The sequence below is a fragment of the Carassius carassius genome, chromosome 14 (genome assembly GCF_963082965.1).
Source record: "Carassius carassius chromosome 14, fCarCar2.1, whole genome shotgun sequence".
NCBI lineage: Eukaryota > Metazoa > Chordata > Actinopteri > Cypriniformes > Cyprinidae > Carassius > Carassius carassius.
The window spans coordinates 33870953-33889111 of NC_081768.1; the positions used below are offsets into that span (position 1 = coordinate 33870953).

Genomic DNA, 18159 nt, shown 5'->3' on the forward strand with positions numbered 1-18159 from the left:
GAGAGACTCGTAGAGGACGAGCTGCACTTCCTCACACACTGCAGCAAATATGAACACATTAGAGACAACTACTTTACCCAAATAGCTCAAATTGTGCCAGAATTCAGGCAAGCAAGCGACATTGACAAACTCAGTTATATTTTGGGAGAGAAAGAGAAGTGTGTCCAGCTCGCAGCGCAGTATGTGTCCTCCTGTCACATCATGAGGGACAAAAACTAAACTCCTGTACTTAAGCAATGCTCTCTGTAAATATTTACCCTGTATTCACTTTTTTTTGCTTATTTATTTATTTATTTATTTTGTGTGTTATGTGATTATATATGTACAATATGGACATGAATAGGTTTTTTTTTTTTTTTTTTTTACAATTATTATTTATTTATTTATTTTATTATTATTATTATTTTTTTTTTTATCTACATATCTATATATCTGTATAACTTGTTTACTGTTTATTGCTTTGGCAACATTGTGCTGTTTCACAGTCATGCCAATAAAGCTCATTTGAATTGAATTGAATTGAATTGAGAGAGAGAGAGAGAGAGAGAGAGACAGAGAGAAACAGTGAGAGAGAGACAGAGAGGGAGAGAGAGAGAGAGAGAGAGAGAGAGAGACAGAGAGAAACAGTGAGAGAGAGACAGAGAGGGAGAGAGGAGAGAGAGAGAGAGAGACAGAGAGAGAGAGAGAGAGACAGAGAGAAACAGTGAGAGAGAGACAGAGAGGGAGAGAGGAGAGAGAGAGAGAGAGACAGAGAGAAACAGTGAGAGAGAGACAGAGAGGGAGAGAGAGAGAGAGAGAGACAGAGAGAAACAGTGAGAGAGAGAGATGTAGTGTAGTTCACTTCAGCAGTGTGGGATGCAGAGGTCACTACAGCCAAGATCACTTCAGCTCACGTGTCATCTGTCCAAATTACTCATATTAGATTTTAGTGTTGAGACATCAACTGCAGTTTACATGAAAACAAGAATCTGAAAGTGATCTGCATAAGCACGTGTTCCCCTCACATTGTGTAATTATGATTATAATTTATATCACTGCAAAATTTCTGATTTAACTTGTGATGACTTTTTTCCTGGTTAATTGTATTAATATGCAAGCAAAATAAGAATAAAAAGCAGGCTGTAGTTAACACACACACACACACACACACACACACACACTGTGTTACTGTGAAAGTTGCTGCATGAGATTTCATAACGGTGATGTTCAGACTCATACAGTAACTGCGAAAAGCAATCAATGACCTGATCAAATATGCATAAGTCATGTTTTCACATTTGAATGATCATTAGGTGCATCTGTATTTCACACTGATTGAACTCGACAGAGAAACGCATAATGATTCATCTGAGAGAGAGAGATGTGAACTTGTGCTGAGGCGACACCCTTTTACTGCAGTCAGGAGCTGTAACGTGAACTAGTGTGATCTTCTGCAGTGGCTCATCTCCACCCACAGCGCTCTTCTATGGAAATAAGAGCATTATTGATCTGCAACAATCAATGGATCAGCGCTGAATGTCAACAATCTGCTTGTGTCGTGATCGATCAACAAGTGAAATGACGAGAGTCGACACAAACAGCCACCCAATACAATGAAATAATCAATCACATATCGAAAAGATATGCAGATGACCACTAGTGAATGACATTTCATGATATTTGACTCGCACCTTTGTCTCCAAGTGAGAATGTGGGATCCATTTCCACAGTGAGAGTCAAATCCAGCGGTATTCGCCCATTCTAGCGTCACATCCACATCAGTCCACAGACGGCGGACAGAGCCGACACCGAGCGATTCACCGGTCACTTTAAAATAACAATGGAAGAAATAATACTGCTTCGTCTTGTAGAAGCGTGAACGCGATGCTGCAGCGCACACGCTCGCGCCTCAGCTGTGTGTGCGCGTGAGCGAATCTTGCCGTGGTGTTGGTTCCGAACCGAATTGATTCATTTGGATGAATCGGCTCGCACTGAACTGAACTCTTAGATCTCTTCTTTAGGGTCACCAAACCCACTTTTTATTTATCTATTTATTTATTTATTTATTTTACTTAACTGCACCCCCAAAGCGACTTAATGATTTATTTTAAATATTTGAAACAGTTCAAAAGAATCAATTCTCTAAAATGAAGAATTCCCAGACTGAATTTGAGGCGTACTTAGAACTGAAAGATGAAAATTAAGAACAATTCAATCTGCAACAAATAGCATATTTTCTCCTCAAAGTCAATTGGTATTTACAAAAAAATAAATAAATAAAAACAACAGCAACAACCAACTTGTACATTCTATGGTACGCTAATAAGAAGTGTAAACCTACAAATGTTATCTTAGGGATTATTGCTACCTGATCTAACCCATACATTAAATTTTATTACTGTAACAAAATGTAGGGTGATTAGATTAATATTTTGGGGTTGAATAAAATCAAATAAATTTGATGTTACCAGCTGAGAAACTGCACATATTTAATGATGAAACACACTTTAAGGTGCACTAAGCAGTAAGCAATATTTGAAAAATGCTTCTGATCACAGTCTCAGACCGAGTCCCAAAACACACTCACTGCCAATCAGCAGTAAGGGGCGTGTCTAGTGATGAGAGGGAGAAGAGAGGGGATGCACTGCTGTGAGGGCAGGGCACAGGACAGATATTAGCAGCCGTCAGTGCCCTTTAGGCATAGGTGAGCTAGGCGGACGTCTAGGGTGCCACCAACTGAAGGGGAGCAAAAGAGCGCTCATACTGGCACTACATTGCTGTATAGCAGGGTTGTGATAAAGAGTGGCATGGTCACCCTGAAATATGGCTGCCTGATTGTTTAATGCAAAGTCTGCATTTGGAGCACTCAATCAATGCCATTAGATCGATGGACTCTGACAGTGCTTTGGCAAGACAAGGTTGTTGTTTTTTTTTTTTTTTTTTTTTTTTTTCATGCAATAAAGCTAAGTTCAAAGGCCAATTTAAAATATTGGTACAGTAAATAGAGTGCACAAAATGAGTATTTTGTTTAGGCAGTATTTTTGGCAGTTGATAAATCATGTTGCACGATCGTTTTTGTGCCAATGCATTGTTAAAGATCAGTGTGTCATGTAATATTCTCATATAAACTTTAACAGCCAATTAAAAAAATAATGGTATAGTAAAATTTGCTAATTCATGAGATCAGTACATCCTTTATTAAATGGCTTTGTCAAGTTTAATGCATCGTTACAGAATGTCGAAATGCTGAATCAGTTAAATCACTTCTAACAGCACTGAATGGGAACAGCTTCATTCACATAAAGGGCAGAACATCACATTATTTAAAGGGGAAGTTCACACATTAATGAATAGCAAAGGATTAAGGAGCTGCTTTGATTATTTTTATGCCACTGATCAGGCTTTTATATGTATATGTAGGGTTTATGTAAATGTATTTTATATGTATATGTATTTTATATGTATATGTAGGGTTTTATAGGGTTGACTCAAATAATAATGCAATAACTTACACTTTAACTCAATGTCTCAAGCAACAACAAAACAATTGAACAAAAAACAGATAAATACAAAAAGTAGCAATTGATAATATCACAAGGCTATACAGGCATCTAGTGGCAACACAATGATAATACAGCTGAAAACATGTGCAAAATGTTTATCTTAACAGTCAATTTACAAATAATGCATTCAGAACTCACAATGCCCTGAATAGCCATCATTTCAGAAGTGAGGGGGACAGCAAAAGTTGTAATGTTGTGAAATATTTTTACTATTTAAAACAACTGAAATGTATTTCTGTGATGCTCCGCTGTATTTTCAGCATCTTTCCTCCAGTCTTCAGTGTCACATGATCTTCAGAAATCATGAAAATATGATGATATTCATCTCAAGAAACCTTTTTGAATTATTATTATTATTAATATTTAAAACAGTTGAGTAATTTTTTTTTTCAGAATTCTTTGAAATGTCAAAAGATCAGCATTTATGTGAAATAAAAAGCTTTTGTAACATTCTACACTATACCATCCAAAAGCTTAGAGTCATTATATTTTTATTTTTCAGAAAATAAATTATAGAAATTAATACTTTTATTTAGCAAGGATGTTTTAAATTGATCAAGACATTTATAATGTTAAAAAAAGATTTCTATTTCAGATAAATACTGTTTTTCTGAACCTTCTATTCATCAAAGAAACCTGACAAAAAATTATGTTTTTTGAGTAGCAAATCAGAATATCAACCTGTTTTCTGAGGGATTGTGTGACTAGAGTAACTTTGAAATCACTATAAATTACATTTTAAAGTACAGGTGCTTCTCAATAAATTAGAATGTAGTGAAAAGTTCATTTATTTCAGTAATTCAACTCAAATTGTGAAACTCGTGTATTAAATAAATTCAATGCATACAGACTGAAGTAGTTTAAGTTTTGGTAAATTGTGATGATTTTGGCTCACATTAAACAAAAACCCACCAATCTCACGTTCCCCGCGTAATCTATGCCCTGCCTAGGGCTTCCTGGTAGCCGTGTAAATGAATAGACTAAAATTGAAAAGCATTTAGTAGAATTCTCTCTTACATTTATCTGTTGTAATGTTGTTATATGAACAAATATATAATTAAAGGGGTCATATGATGTTCATAAAATAACATTATTTTGTGTATTTGGTGTAATGAAATGTGTTTATGTGGTTAAATGTTAAAAAAGCACAAAATTTCCACATACTGTACATTATTGTTTCTCCTCTATGCCCCACCCATTGTGATTGGCTGAATGCCTCAAGCAGAAATGTTATGCCCCTTAACGTACTGTGATGTGTGACCCAGTCAGAACAACAGAGCGACAAGACAAAAACATTAAAACCCATTACAAACAAGGCATTTGCTGCATCCAGTGGGAACATAATTACTGATCATAATGACTTATACTGTCTTTTTACAACTTAACCACTGATTTCTAGTTGTGTCCTCTTTGAAGGAGAATCAATGTTAAGCCTTCTTTCTTTGTGTGGCATGTGTTAGGCTGCAGTTTTTTTCTTATAATGGAATAACAGGCAGCTTTTAAGAAAACCGACTACGCCACTCTGACATCGCTCAGAGAATAATTGATACACTTTATCTTAAGGCACGCAAGTTAGTTGCATTAGGAAGGAGCAGAGACGTGAATATCAGGCACAATAATTCTTTATTAGCAATAAAAATCTCGTTTAAAAACAACTGGACGTGCCAGACAGAGCATGCCACCACAACCGATCATTTATGTGATCAGAGAAGGAGACATGATCGTTTTAACAAACACTCACAAGGACATACAATAATACTGCATTCAGGAGCTTTAGCTGAGGACTCAAGAACAGGTAATACCTGACTTCACACACACACACTTTGGGGCAACTCACACCACTGCACACAAAATCTGTGCGTCTCACTGCACACCACACCCTGTGTTCAAACCATCACCAATCCACAGAAAAGGAGAAGGGGGATTCCTGGCTGGAGCCCCCAGCATCTAGCAAAAGAAACACACTCAAACACACACACTTCCACAGTAAAGAAATAATTTCAGAATTAATATAAACAATAAATTACTGTACTAATAAACCCAAACACTCGCCTGGGAACAATAGCTCCCATTAACAAATAATTTCCAAAATAAAGAAAGAAACAAAACAAAAAAACAAATTATAACATCATCATTCCAATCATAAAACACAAACCATAACTATTAATCAAGGTGAACAGGCAAGGGAGAAATAGACTGTAGGACAACGGCGATTCCTCGCATTAAATAGGCCATCTGAATCGAGGGCAAAAGATTTGCACAACAGATCTCAAACACCTAAAAAGGGGAAACACAATGGTTAATACCCACGAAAGTGCTTAATGTCTCGACCCAATCAGGGAAAAGCTTACCAGACAATGAAGTCAGTCAATCGCTCATAACGAGCCACTTTTAGATGGTTTGGTTTCGCTTTGATCCTGTCACGTAAACTGGTCTGGATATCTCTGAAACAAGCTATAAAGCACCTCCTTTTAAAATAAATGCTCACACACGCAGCGCCCATCACCTCCCTCGACCCAGACTTACCCGCTGATGAAATCAGTCAAGCACTGAACCGCCCACCAGATTATTTGATCTCACTTTGATTCCGCAGTGTCGCATAAATGAGTTCACACATGCCTGCAACAAGCTAAACGTCATACCCACAAGTCAGATTAATACCCAACCACAATTGTCATAAGACACTGCATTACAAGCTTACCGTAGACAATCGCCATTGTAAAAAGCACGCAATGGCTAGCGTAACACCACACTCGAAATGCCCGCACGTGGGAACGAAAAGGGAACCCCCGAGTCAACAGGAAGCAGCGTATCCTAAGCGGCTGAAAGAGGCTATTTATGGCCAATCGGAAATGACGTGTCCCAATACTTAAAGGGAAATTGACGGCGGGAACCTCTAGCTTAATTTGCATAAGTGGGCAACATAAAAAAAAGAGAGCATTCGGTCACATTTGCATGAACATTTGGGCAGCGTTATGCAAATCTTCCCACATTGTGACGTAGACACGAGGGGGTGAGTTTAAACGAGGCGTTTTAGGAGACGTGGATGAGTCTTAACTTTTATAAAGAATATCTCTTTGGATTTGTGACTTTAGTCTTTGCAACTTTAGGGATCTTATCTTTTCATGAACAGCTAACACTCCAAAGAGAAAGAAAAACTTGTAACACTTTATTTTAGGGTCTTTTATCTAGTTGCTTAGGTTTTTTGAGGGAAAAGTCATTGTTAATAGTGAATAAGTGTTTTTTTTTTTATTCTCGAGTGTTACAGGAAAACTTGAAATCACATCTTATGACCCCTTTAAGTTACAGTATATATCAGCCTCACTGCTGTCATTAGAAGCTTCAAGACATCAGACTTACATTCATTTCCAATGGATTTGACATTATATAAATATAATGAACTGAAATAAATGCACTTGTTTCTTTTTTGAAAACCTAAGAACATTAAATATAATGAGATGACAATAATGATTGCCTTCAGAAGACTGAATGTGTTCCTGCGGACCATACCACCACAAACAGCTGACACTTATTTTGTGCTTTTGTTTCTATTTATTATCTATAATTCTATTTATTATGCATTTTCTAGTAATTACAAAAACTTAAGGCAAACTTTTCAATTATTTATTTATTTATTTATTTTTGTTAGCAAATAGTAGAGTATTCTTGTGGAAATCTCTATTAACCAGATCATCAAAAACAAAAACAGGTTGGCACCCCCCAGAAACCCTTCTCCCTTTTTCTCTGAGGTCCACGAGGACATCTCGTGGTCTTGGCGCTCCCCGTATTCGGCCTGGGAGTCTGGGCTTACACTAAACCGCTGCCCATCGAGGAAGCAGTTGCAGCACATCTTTGTCTGTCTGCACGTTGTTGTAAATCTGCACCATCGCTTCCGTCAAAGCCGTTCTGCACCACGAGCCACATCGCAGATAAGAGTTATATGGCATCCAGCCAAGCAGCATCTATGATCCACACTATGGCTGTTCTCAAGGCTTTTCAAGCCAAAATGAAACAATAGAGAACACAGCTTGCAGATTAAAACTTTACGTTCTCATTTTACGTCTCTCTGAAAATAATTTGGATGATTGTATTCCAATTTGAAAGGGTTCATGACATGAGATACCAAATTTCCCTTGATCTTTTGACATAGAAGAGGTCTTTGTATGCTTAATATGTCCTGCAAGTTTCATAACTTAAAATGTTCTCACCATCAATAAAAAACTATTTATGCAATAACCCTCAAAAATTGTCTCATTTTTGATCAGACGTCACCTGGTCACAATATTTTGCATATGACCACCTCCAGAGCAAGACAAAAGCCCTTGTTTTTGCATTATTGCATCGTTATAATACCCACATGTGTTCAGTTGTGCAGCGAGTGTATCTGAATGAGTAGTTGTTTACAATGAGATTGCAATGCCAATCAGACCATGTGCCATTCCTGGCTGTGGAGAAACAACATGTTTGTATTATGTAGCGGTAGAAAATTTCCTTATCACAATCATAACCTACTTGTAATCTAAATTATCAGTGTTATCAGTATTATCACTGTTTTGTTCAAATGTGCTGGAAATGTTCAAAAAGTACTGAAACATAAATTCAGTTTGTATTTAAAATCAACAAACAATATATAAAATAACTTTTTGTTTGCATAAACATTAAAACAAACATTACCAATTATGTCGTGATTTGAACTGACAACTGACAACAGTTTATCTAATAGCGTGTATGAAATGTTTAAATAAAGATTTTTAAAAGTTTCATAAAATGGTAAACCTCACATTTGATTTTCAAGTAAAACTGATAAATGATTAATAAATGATCATATGTATTTTTATCTTTTCCATAAATAATTCTAGATACCATTTTCAAATTTTTAAATGTGTAGAATCCACGTTTCATTAACCAGGCAAAATCTACAGCAGGGCATGCAAATTCGGTCCAGGTCTGGTTTTTTTTTTTTTGCCAGGCAGAAACTGCACACAGGCTGAATGTGAATTTAAGTCTCTGTAAATCCACTCTCTGCCGATGGATCCCGATGTCACAGAAAAATAGATTCAGTTTATTTTTAGCGAACGTCCCAGTCACGTCAGTGCTAATTTACACATGTGTTCAGTACATTTCACCACTGACTGTTTTGAGAACAAATTGCACCCCAGTACTTTTGCTCAAAGGTCAGGTGCCAACTGTTCCGAAACCAACAGCAACGCTTCAAACTGTAAGTAATCATTTAAAAACTATGTTTAAAATGACAATGATGGTAAAGATTTTAGCCAATCATAAAAAAGGACCATTACACTGACCTTTTTAGTCATAAATTTTTCATCCAAAAAATGTCTCGGGTTACACAGGTAACCATGGCTCCTCAAGGGAATGAGACGCTACGTTGAATGCTATGAGGTGCGCCTTTAGCGTGTGTGACTCTGAATATCGTGTGCAATCTGTCCAATGGAAGGGCGTGATTTCATGGGTGCTATTGAGATGAGGTACCCACGCTGCCAGACTTCCACACCTGCCTAGTGTGTATCCAAAGAGCACAGCTAAGGCAAGAGAACTGAAGAGACCAGAGTGGCTCGCATATGGGTTAGGGTTATGGCTTTGGAGTCTGCCATAACCCGTGTTGAGTGAGCCCTGACTCCCATCAGCAAGGGGAAGTCAGAGGACTTATTGGCCAGTTTGATAGCCTCAACTATCCATATATTTTTCTGGTTGGGCTTCCGGAAGGGAGGAGGACAGAAGGCCTGTAGTGCTATCAGTTGTGGTGTGACAGAGGGAACCTTTGGAACATAACCCATTCCAGGGTAAAGAAATGCTTTGGCCATGCTGGGCAGAGATGAGTAGGGGCCACTGAGAGGGCCTGAAGGTCTCCAACTCTCTTTAGAGAAGTAATTGCCAACAAGAAGGCAGTCTTTATAGTCAGATGATGATCTGATATCTCCTCAGTTGGCTCGAATGGAGCTTTACGGTGAGTCTCTAACACCACAACCAAGTCCCAGGGGGGAACACGGGACCTTACTGGAGGTCTCAGCCTCAGCACACCGTGGAGGAAATGTGTCACCAGTGGGTGTCTGCTCACTGACTGGTCATCGAGGGGGACATTGTAGGCCGCAATGGCCGCCACTTAAACTTTTAAGGTGGAGTGGGTCAACCCTGCAGGGAACCTGGCTTGTAGAAACTCCAGAACTGTACCAACTGGGCAATTAGCTGTGTAAAGCTGTTGGTCTCTGCACCATGAGGTGAAGAGTTTGCACCTCATGGCGTACAGTTTCCTCATTGAGGGAGCTCTTGATTGGAGGATGGTTTCAACAACCTCAGTTGAGACAGGATGCTATGAATTGTGCCCCCTCAGGGGCCACACCCACAGTTTCCACAACTCCAGGTGGGGGTGAATTATCGTACCCCGCGCCTGTGAGAGTAGATCTCTCTTGACTGGAATCTCCCATGGAGAGCGTCAAGGAGCGAGATCAGATCTGAGAACCATACTTGGCACAGCCAGAACGGGTCTACTAATAACAGCCGAACCCTGTCCCGGTGTACTCTTGCCAGAACTCCCGGTAACAGAGCAATCGGGGGAAAACCGTACAGATGAAGCCTTGGCCAAGTCTGCACCATAGCGTCCAGTCCCAGGGGAGCTGGATGAACTAGAAAGAACCAGAGGGAACATTGCTGAGTAGCAAAAAGCTCCACCTGAGCCTGACAAAAAACACTCCATATCTGCTTCACCACCTCGGGGTGAAGCATCCATTCCCCGGGCCTCTGCCCCCTGTCTCGACAGGATGTCTGCTCCCAGATTAAGATGTCCAGGAATGTATACTGCTCTGAGTGAGAGGAGTTTGTACTGGGACCACACAAAGATTTGGTGCGCCAGCTTGTACAAGGTTCGCGAACGCAGACCTCCCTGGTGGTTGATGTAAAAGACCACTGTGTTGTCAGTGCGCATCAACACATGGTGACCTCTCAGGTCTGGTAGGAAGTGTTTCAATGCTCGATACATAGCCAGCATCTCCAGACTTGAATTGATATGCCATGTCAGATGGCGACCACTCCACAGACCACGAGCAAGGTGGCCACTCATGACCGCTCCCCAGCCACCACTGTAGGGGCCTCATGTAAAGCAGGCCAAGAGGTATTACGTTGGACCTGCTTACCGTGGTGATGAGATGCATAGCAGATTGTCATCAATCAATGGCTGGATGTCTAAGTGGTGCCCGCAGAATAACAAAGGTTTTATAGACAATTGGAAGAGCTTTTGCGGCAGACCTGATCAGCTGCTATTCTCTCTAGAAATATGGCACATAGTCTTAAAGTTTATACTTGACTAACTGGGGCCCAGGTCAGGAAGCAGACAGACTGGCTAAACCGACCATCTGCTAGCTGCCTCACGTCACAGAGGTCAAGAAGTCAGTTAATCCTCAAATCCACATAAAGACTCTTTCACCTAGATATCACACTATAGAGACTGTGTCTGTTCCCCGAACTAAAAAATAGTGAAAAAAACATCCAAAACAATTTAAGAGTAACAATTTAATTGAAGTTCAAAAAATTTAAAACAGAGGCAATACGGATAAACAAATGATAAAGCTTGGCTTATTGAATACCAGGTCCATTGCACAACCGGAACACCTCACTGCATTGGAACAGATGAGCCCTACCGGCCGATAGTGGAGGAGCAACGTGATTGGATAGCTTGACCAGGAGGGCCCAAGTTGCCTCGACTGGAATAGGTCACGGTGTTGGCATACGGGCCCTAATGGCTGATGAGCCCCTGCTAGTCAGTGGGCAACCAGGGAAGATAACTGACCGAGAGGACCCATGAAGCCTCCGACTGGAGATCAAGACTCAGGACGACGGACGTGTAGGTCCCCTCGGTTGAGCAGATAAACAGGCTTTGGGCCGCCGACAAAGAGGACTCTTGCGACACCCGACGGGAGATCAATACTCACGGTATCAGATGGATAAGACCTGTTTGTGGGCAGCAAGTAAAGAAAACCCAACCGGGAGCACTCTCGCCGACATCTGACACGAGCACAATACTCTACGGCATCAGACGGGTAAGCCTTGCCGGCCGGGGAGCAGGAAGAGGAAAACCCGACTGCGTGGGCTCTCGCAGCATCCGATGGGAGATCAGGACTCAGAACATCGAACGGGTAAGCCTCACCGGGCGGGGGGAAAAGATTTGGACAGAGTTTGGCGGGAGGTGGTCGTCGTACAGTAAGCACCGTCACCCGTCAAACAGGAACGAAAAGTTAGGTGGCCGGGAGACTCTCGCCAACGTCCGATGGGAGCTCAATACTCACAGCGTCGAATGGGTAAGCCTCGCCAACCGTAGAAAGGAAAAAGTAATGTTGTCTAGACGGGAGGCTCTCACGGACGTCTGATGGGAGGTAAATACTCACAACATCAAACGGAAAGCCTCTCCGAACGTAAGATGGAAAGGTAAAGTTGAATGGCCAGTATTTGGCCAGACAGTGAAGGAGGGTTTATTTATTTATTTTTTGAATGGAAAAGGCAAAGGTTGGCTCAACCGGAAGCACTCTTGCAGTGCCTGACAGGGGGTTCAGTACTAAGAACAATTTGGTTGTCTAAAGGGTAGATGCTATGAGGATTACTTGCATAATTGTTTAACAAATCCAATGAGCTGCTTCCGATAACAAGTCAGAAAATCTTGGTGCAGTCATTGTATTCGAAAATTAAGCGTACAAAAATAAATCGAATTTCCTGTGCTAGTGTACCCCAAATAAGTGCCATGAATCAGTGATATGGTCATTGTCAAATCGTAATCTTGTCAGCGCGTGAGATCAACGATAAAGCCTGTTTATCTTTCCATATATATAGGGGTCTTCTGGTAGAGCACAGACTGGGGGTAGGAATGTGACATTAGTCTCTTGGATTGTTAAGGGCTAGAACATGCAAATAAGAGAAAAAGTATTTAGGCACCTTAAATCATTATCATCAGATGTAATTTTTCTACAGGAAACCCATATTAAAGCAACTGAGCAGCGAAGGTTGCGTTGCAGTTGGATATCTCAAGTTTATCAATTATCATTCACTTCTCACACCCGTGGGGTGGCCATTTTCTTTCTGAAAAATATTCCATTTCAGTTTTCTTTTATGGCAGTTATCCTTATGGCAGATAAATTATTGTTTCTGGTACCATAAATTCATTCCCGTTGACTTTCTTAAATATCTATGGTCCCAATACTGCCGATTCTATTTTTTACACGAAGGTTTTGGACTTAGTTTCTGATGGCAATAATTTCAATATAATAATCGGGGGAGATTTAAATTGTTATTTAGACCCCTATTTAGACAGACTATCCACCCGTCTACCCCCTAGAATTGCATCAGTACAAGTTTTAAAGGGTTAGTTCTCCCAGATAGCAAAATTATGTAATTAATAACTAACCCTCATGTTGTTTCAAACCCGTGAGACCTCCGTTTATCTTCAGAACACAGTTTAAGATATTTTAGATTTAGTCCGAGAGCTCTCAGTCCCTCCATTGAAGCTGTGTGTACGGTCTACTGTCCATGTCCAGAAAGGTAAGAAAAACATCATCAAAGTAGTCCATGTGACATCAGAGGGTCAGTTAGAATATTTTGAAGCATCGAAAATACATTTTGGTCCAAAAATAGCAAAAACAACGACTTTATTCAGCATTGTCTTCACTTCCGTGTCTGTTGTGTGAGAGAGTGCAAAACAAAGCAGTCTGGATATCCGGTTCACGAACGAATCATTCACAGGGCTCTCAAGTCTCACGCATTGGGCGTGAGACCAACGCATTTCAACCCGTTCACACGCTCACACGCCACACCTTGTATTTCTCACGCAGAGACATTACGAGGAAAACGCCCACCAAGTTGCAGCGCTATTTTTTAAACCATGAAACAAGTAGAGGAATCAAGTGAGTTCCCCGACGGCCCTGACACGCACCAGCTAATCGAATAAAAAAAATATATATAGCTACCGATCAGCCAATCAGAAAATAGCATTGCTGTATCTGGGTAAGATTTCCACAGGCTCGTGCGCAACACAGATTCAGACTCTCGCTGAAGTAGGTAACATAACGGTTACAGAAGAGGACAGTGGTTGTCACATTTTACATGATTTACATCTCGCCGAACTAATTTCTACACACTGATCAACGTGAGAGAAGAACATCCTATGAGTACAGTACGTCATCGCACCATTGCTGGGGCAACTCCATTGACTTGCCAAGACAATGACCCCTATTTTCACTATATGATTTTATTTTATCAATATATGAATTTTCAATTTTTAAAAAAATATATATATATTGGTCTGATGCTTATTATGAACCCGACACACACGCAATTTTGGCCATCGTACGTGGTCGGCTGTAGCTTTTGCGCCTATTATTAGCCCACTATTATTTTTTTTATAGCTAACGTTACACGTTGAAGAGGATGCGGGGCTACTTTGACAGTTTTATATAAGAGACTAATATATTAGGCCTATCCATAATACTTTTTGGCATTACCCATAATAGTTTGAATTATTTGTAGTTTTTTCTTTCCTTTTATTTTTACTGCACAACATCCTGGTCCCCATTTTGAAAACGTTTTGCCTAGGCTATTTCGTTATATTTTATCCAATGTATAATATTGATTATTGCATTCGTCTATTTCAAAGATGTCAGGGGAAGAGGCAAAGGAGCTTTCTTTCATGCTTTGCTCTAAAAGATCAGCTCCCTAAAAAGGTGGCTAGGTCAGAGGAGGAGACTGTGGAGAAGACAGTGGAGGATGCAATTAGGGTGCCAGTAGAGGATGGGTCCATGGAAGAGACTGTGGAGGACACCAAAGAGGAAACAGTGGAGAACCCACTGGAAACAGGGAAAAAGAGAGGGTTAAGTAGAGCGGCCACCTATAGGTCTTCCTTTAAGAAGGAGTGGTCAACCCTATGGCCATTCATCACAATGGGAACCACCAGCTCTTTTTTACTGGTGCTTAGTCTGCAGACGAGAACTCCTGTGTCCATCAAGGTGTGAGGGACATAAGCAGGGAGGCTTTCTAAAATAGCTGCATTGGTGTTAGTGCTCCCGCATTCAAATGCCTATGATGAGAGGGTTTTCTCCATGGTGGGATTAAACAAGACCAAAACCAGGAACAGCTTAGCACTTGGAACCCTGTCATGGCAGTAAAAATGGCTGGCCTGAAACCACAGTGCTATGATACAATAAACAACACTGACCATTTTCTCGCTCACTCAGCATTTGCCCGGTGGGCCGACATGCTTTTTGGGCCGATATATCTCATACTTTTTTTTTTTTTTTTTTAAACGGCCCATAAAATTTGTACATCGGCGGCCCATTCGTTTTGTTTTGTTTTGCTTAATTGGCGGCGCTGGGTTTGTGCCGGTGTAATGCATTGGTCAAAGTCAGTGTTAGTTTTTTTTTCTGACAGACCAGCCCATGAAACACGTAGATCAGCGGCCCATTGGCTCTTTTCTTGATTGACACTGGGCTGGCCCAATCACAACTTTAAGCGAGTGAGCGAGCGGCAGCAGTGTCAGTGTGTATCTGTAAAAAAAGATGGAGAAGAAACGCAAGGAATGTGCAGATAAATAGCGTGAAAAAATAGAACCAGGCCCTTAAAGCAGACACTGTAAACTGTGTGAAAATATATGTTTTCTGACCTTCATCAGCTCCTGTGGCAGATGATGATAGTGAGGACGGAGGATCAGGAGAGAGATGAGAAAGTGTAGAGCCTGCGGTAAGCATAACTACTTTCAAAACACTTAGGCCATGTCATGAGTGTAGATTATTTCCACATCTGCATAGTTGACGATTACCGCAATTCACTAGAAATTTAATAAGAGGCGTTTGTAAACCATGTTTTCCGCCAAAATAAAAGCTTGATGCAGTTTGCGTCAAAATAAAAGATCATGTGCTTATCTCTTTCAAGTATAGAAATTGGTACAACTAATTAAGAAAGTTTCCTTTATTTTTTGTGCATTTGTTTTTACAAAATATGGCTATTGCTGTCATTGGATTAATATTATAACTATTATTATGTATAGGTGTAATGTAAATAGACACTGTAACTAAAAGAGGTTTGAGTTTTTCTTTGTTTTATTTGCACACTGAATATGGGTTGGAGCTTTTAATTTTGAACTCTCAAAGTGCACCAGATTAATGAATTTAACATTAAAATGCACAAAATTTTCTCACGGGGGGGCATGCCCCCCAACCCCCCTAGAAGGACCGAGGACACACCACCATAGTTTTAACAAAAATCCTGTAAGAAACACTGGTATTGCTATGCCAGAGCCGCTTATAGCTTGTTTTAGGATTCACCGCTGTGGAGTATAGTTCAACTGTATTAATAAATATACAATTTTGACTTATTTCATCTGTTAACTCTCACTCATTCCTATCCACTCATTACATGGCATTAGTGGTTTTAATGAATAGGAGTTGGTATGCATATAATTAAGGGCGTGCAAAGATGGGTGGTGTTTATGATCATATAGTGGGCCGGTCTGGGCAAAAATGCCCGGGCCGATTTTTTTGTCCCAGTCCAGCCCTGCTCACACACACACACACACACACACACACACAAACAAATAAATGCTGAATTAAATATTATTTTATTTGTAAGAATATGTGTCATTTATGAGATCAGACACCCATCCCCATCAAACCCCTGCCGCCATTGCAGCCGCCGCCAAAATCTCACTCTGAACTCAGTTCAAAACTTGAGAGCCCTGCATTCAGTTCACCAAATCGAACTGAATCGTTTTAAACGGTTCGCGTATCTAATACGCATTAATCCACAAATGACTTAAGCTGTTAACTTGTTTAATGTGGCTGACACTCCCTCTGAGTTAAAACAAACCAATATCCCGGAGTAATTCATTTACTCAAACAGTACACTGACTGAACTGAACTGTGAAGAGAGAACTGAACTCCCTGTTTTTTTGTTGTTGTTTGTTTTATCTAGAGGTTATTTTAATTGAAAGCTGTGCTGCAGTCTCTACTGAGAGATTTAAAGCAGCCTGGGAGGAAGATATGTGTTATAAGTGGCCACAATACAGGTCTGCTCAGTTAACAGCAGACACCAACTGATCCAGTTCAAGGTTTGTTCAACCAAACTGCACAAATGTTTCTCCTCTGTTTCACCAATGTGTGACCGATGCAAGGTGGTAGAGGATACAACTTCCCAGGCTTTCTGGTTTTTATTGTCTGGGCTTTGGTCAAGCAAATTTGACTGTCACTCCAAGTCTTACAATATGCTTCTTCCACCGGATGCAGAACTTGCTATATTTGGGTTTTTTTTCACAACGCACCTCCTGCCTCCCGGGGACAATACAGCAATCTTTAACCCGGAGTATGATTGTGGCTAAGAGACTTGTGCTAAGAACTGGAAGTCACCCTCACACCCTTCCTTTCGAATGTGGATTATGGACATGATCTCCATTATTCAAACATAAAGACTCAGATTCTTGATGACTAATTCCATTGAAAGTTTTTCCGCTGTTTGGGGTCCATTTCTGGGCCATTTGGACAAGTCAACCAATCACCCAGCACCTAGTGGCTCCTCAGGTTAAAGCTGAACATCTTTCTGGGCACCTTGACTGACTGTTTTGCAGGTTTTTACTATACAGTACTTCTTGACACTAAACTAAATAATCATTATAATTTTTAAGTTACTTTATTATTACTAATAAATATATATACACACACCTCACCTTCAACAAACTACATTTACAATAAAAAATCAATTGAAAAATAAATTCCATTTAAATATGCATTAGATTTGACTTCTATCAGAAGTAAAAAGAGAACATGACTGGCTATATGTCCCGTAGGCACTGAATATTCATCAAAAATACAACAGAGGAACATGATGCTTTACAAAAAGATTTTACTCATCTGCTGGTTGAAGGCACATTTGTAAAACCCTATGGAATGAAACCATCCACAGTTGTTTTGGAGAAATATTACAAACATATAAAGACAAGCAGTTCTAGACGTTTAATCAACACAGAGCCCAGTTTTGATGTGCTACACATCAGCGGTCACTCAGAGGTCATGCTCAGACGTGTGTCCGGTCTCACTCTGAGCTAAAGATCCTGCTGCACATCATCACTGTACTTCACACAATACTGATGTACAGTAACAGGTGTTTATATATGCAGCAGAGCTGGTGATCTGATGTATCTGACCACAGTAAACGCTGACTAACATGGACTGAGGTGTGAAACAAACAGACATTCACACCATTATAACAATGTTTGATGAACAGGCTGAAAAGAAAACACTATAAAATCAGATCCAAAACCGTAACATCAAAATGACATATATTCACAATATTGATGTTAATTTCAATGATTCAACTTAAACACCTGCAAGTCAAAGGATTTGATTGTAAATGTAATCACAAGCATTATAAATCTGAGAATCATCTGCTCATTCAGACGGTCCTGCTGTAGCACTTTCATTTCCATCATAAAGATTGGGACGCTGTCAATTATTATATCAATCAAACTCAAAAATAACATCAAGGGCACAATATTCAACTCAATCAATAATTTAAAAAGTTCGATATTAGTTATTCTGCCCTGCAGACCTGATGCAGAAGCTCAGCTGATCTAACT

General features: G+C 40.0%; 1 protein-coding gene across 1 annotated transcript in view; it reads right to left on the reverse strand.

Annotated features, from left to right (window-relative positions):
* LOC132156660 (cortexin-3) overlaps nt 1-1930 on the reverse strand; it is a 9946-nt gene extending 8016 nt beyond the window's left edge. Inside the window, exon 1 of the mRNA XM_059565591.1 lies at nt 1671-1930. Within this exon, the coding sequence (XP_059421574.1) occupies nt 1671-1701 (31 nt within the window). The 5' untranslated portion in view covers nt 1702-1930. The remainder of the gene's footprint in view (nt 1-1670) is intronic.
* Between the last annotated feature and the right edge of the window lie 16229 nt (nt 1931-18159).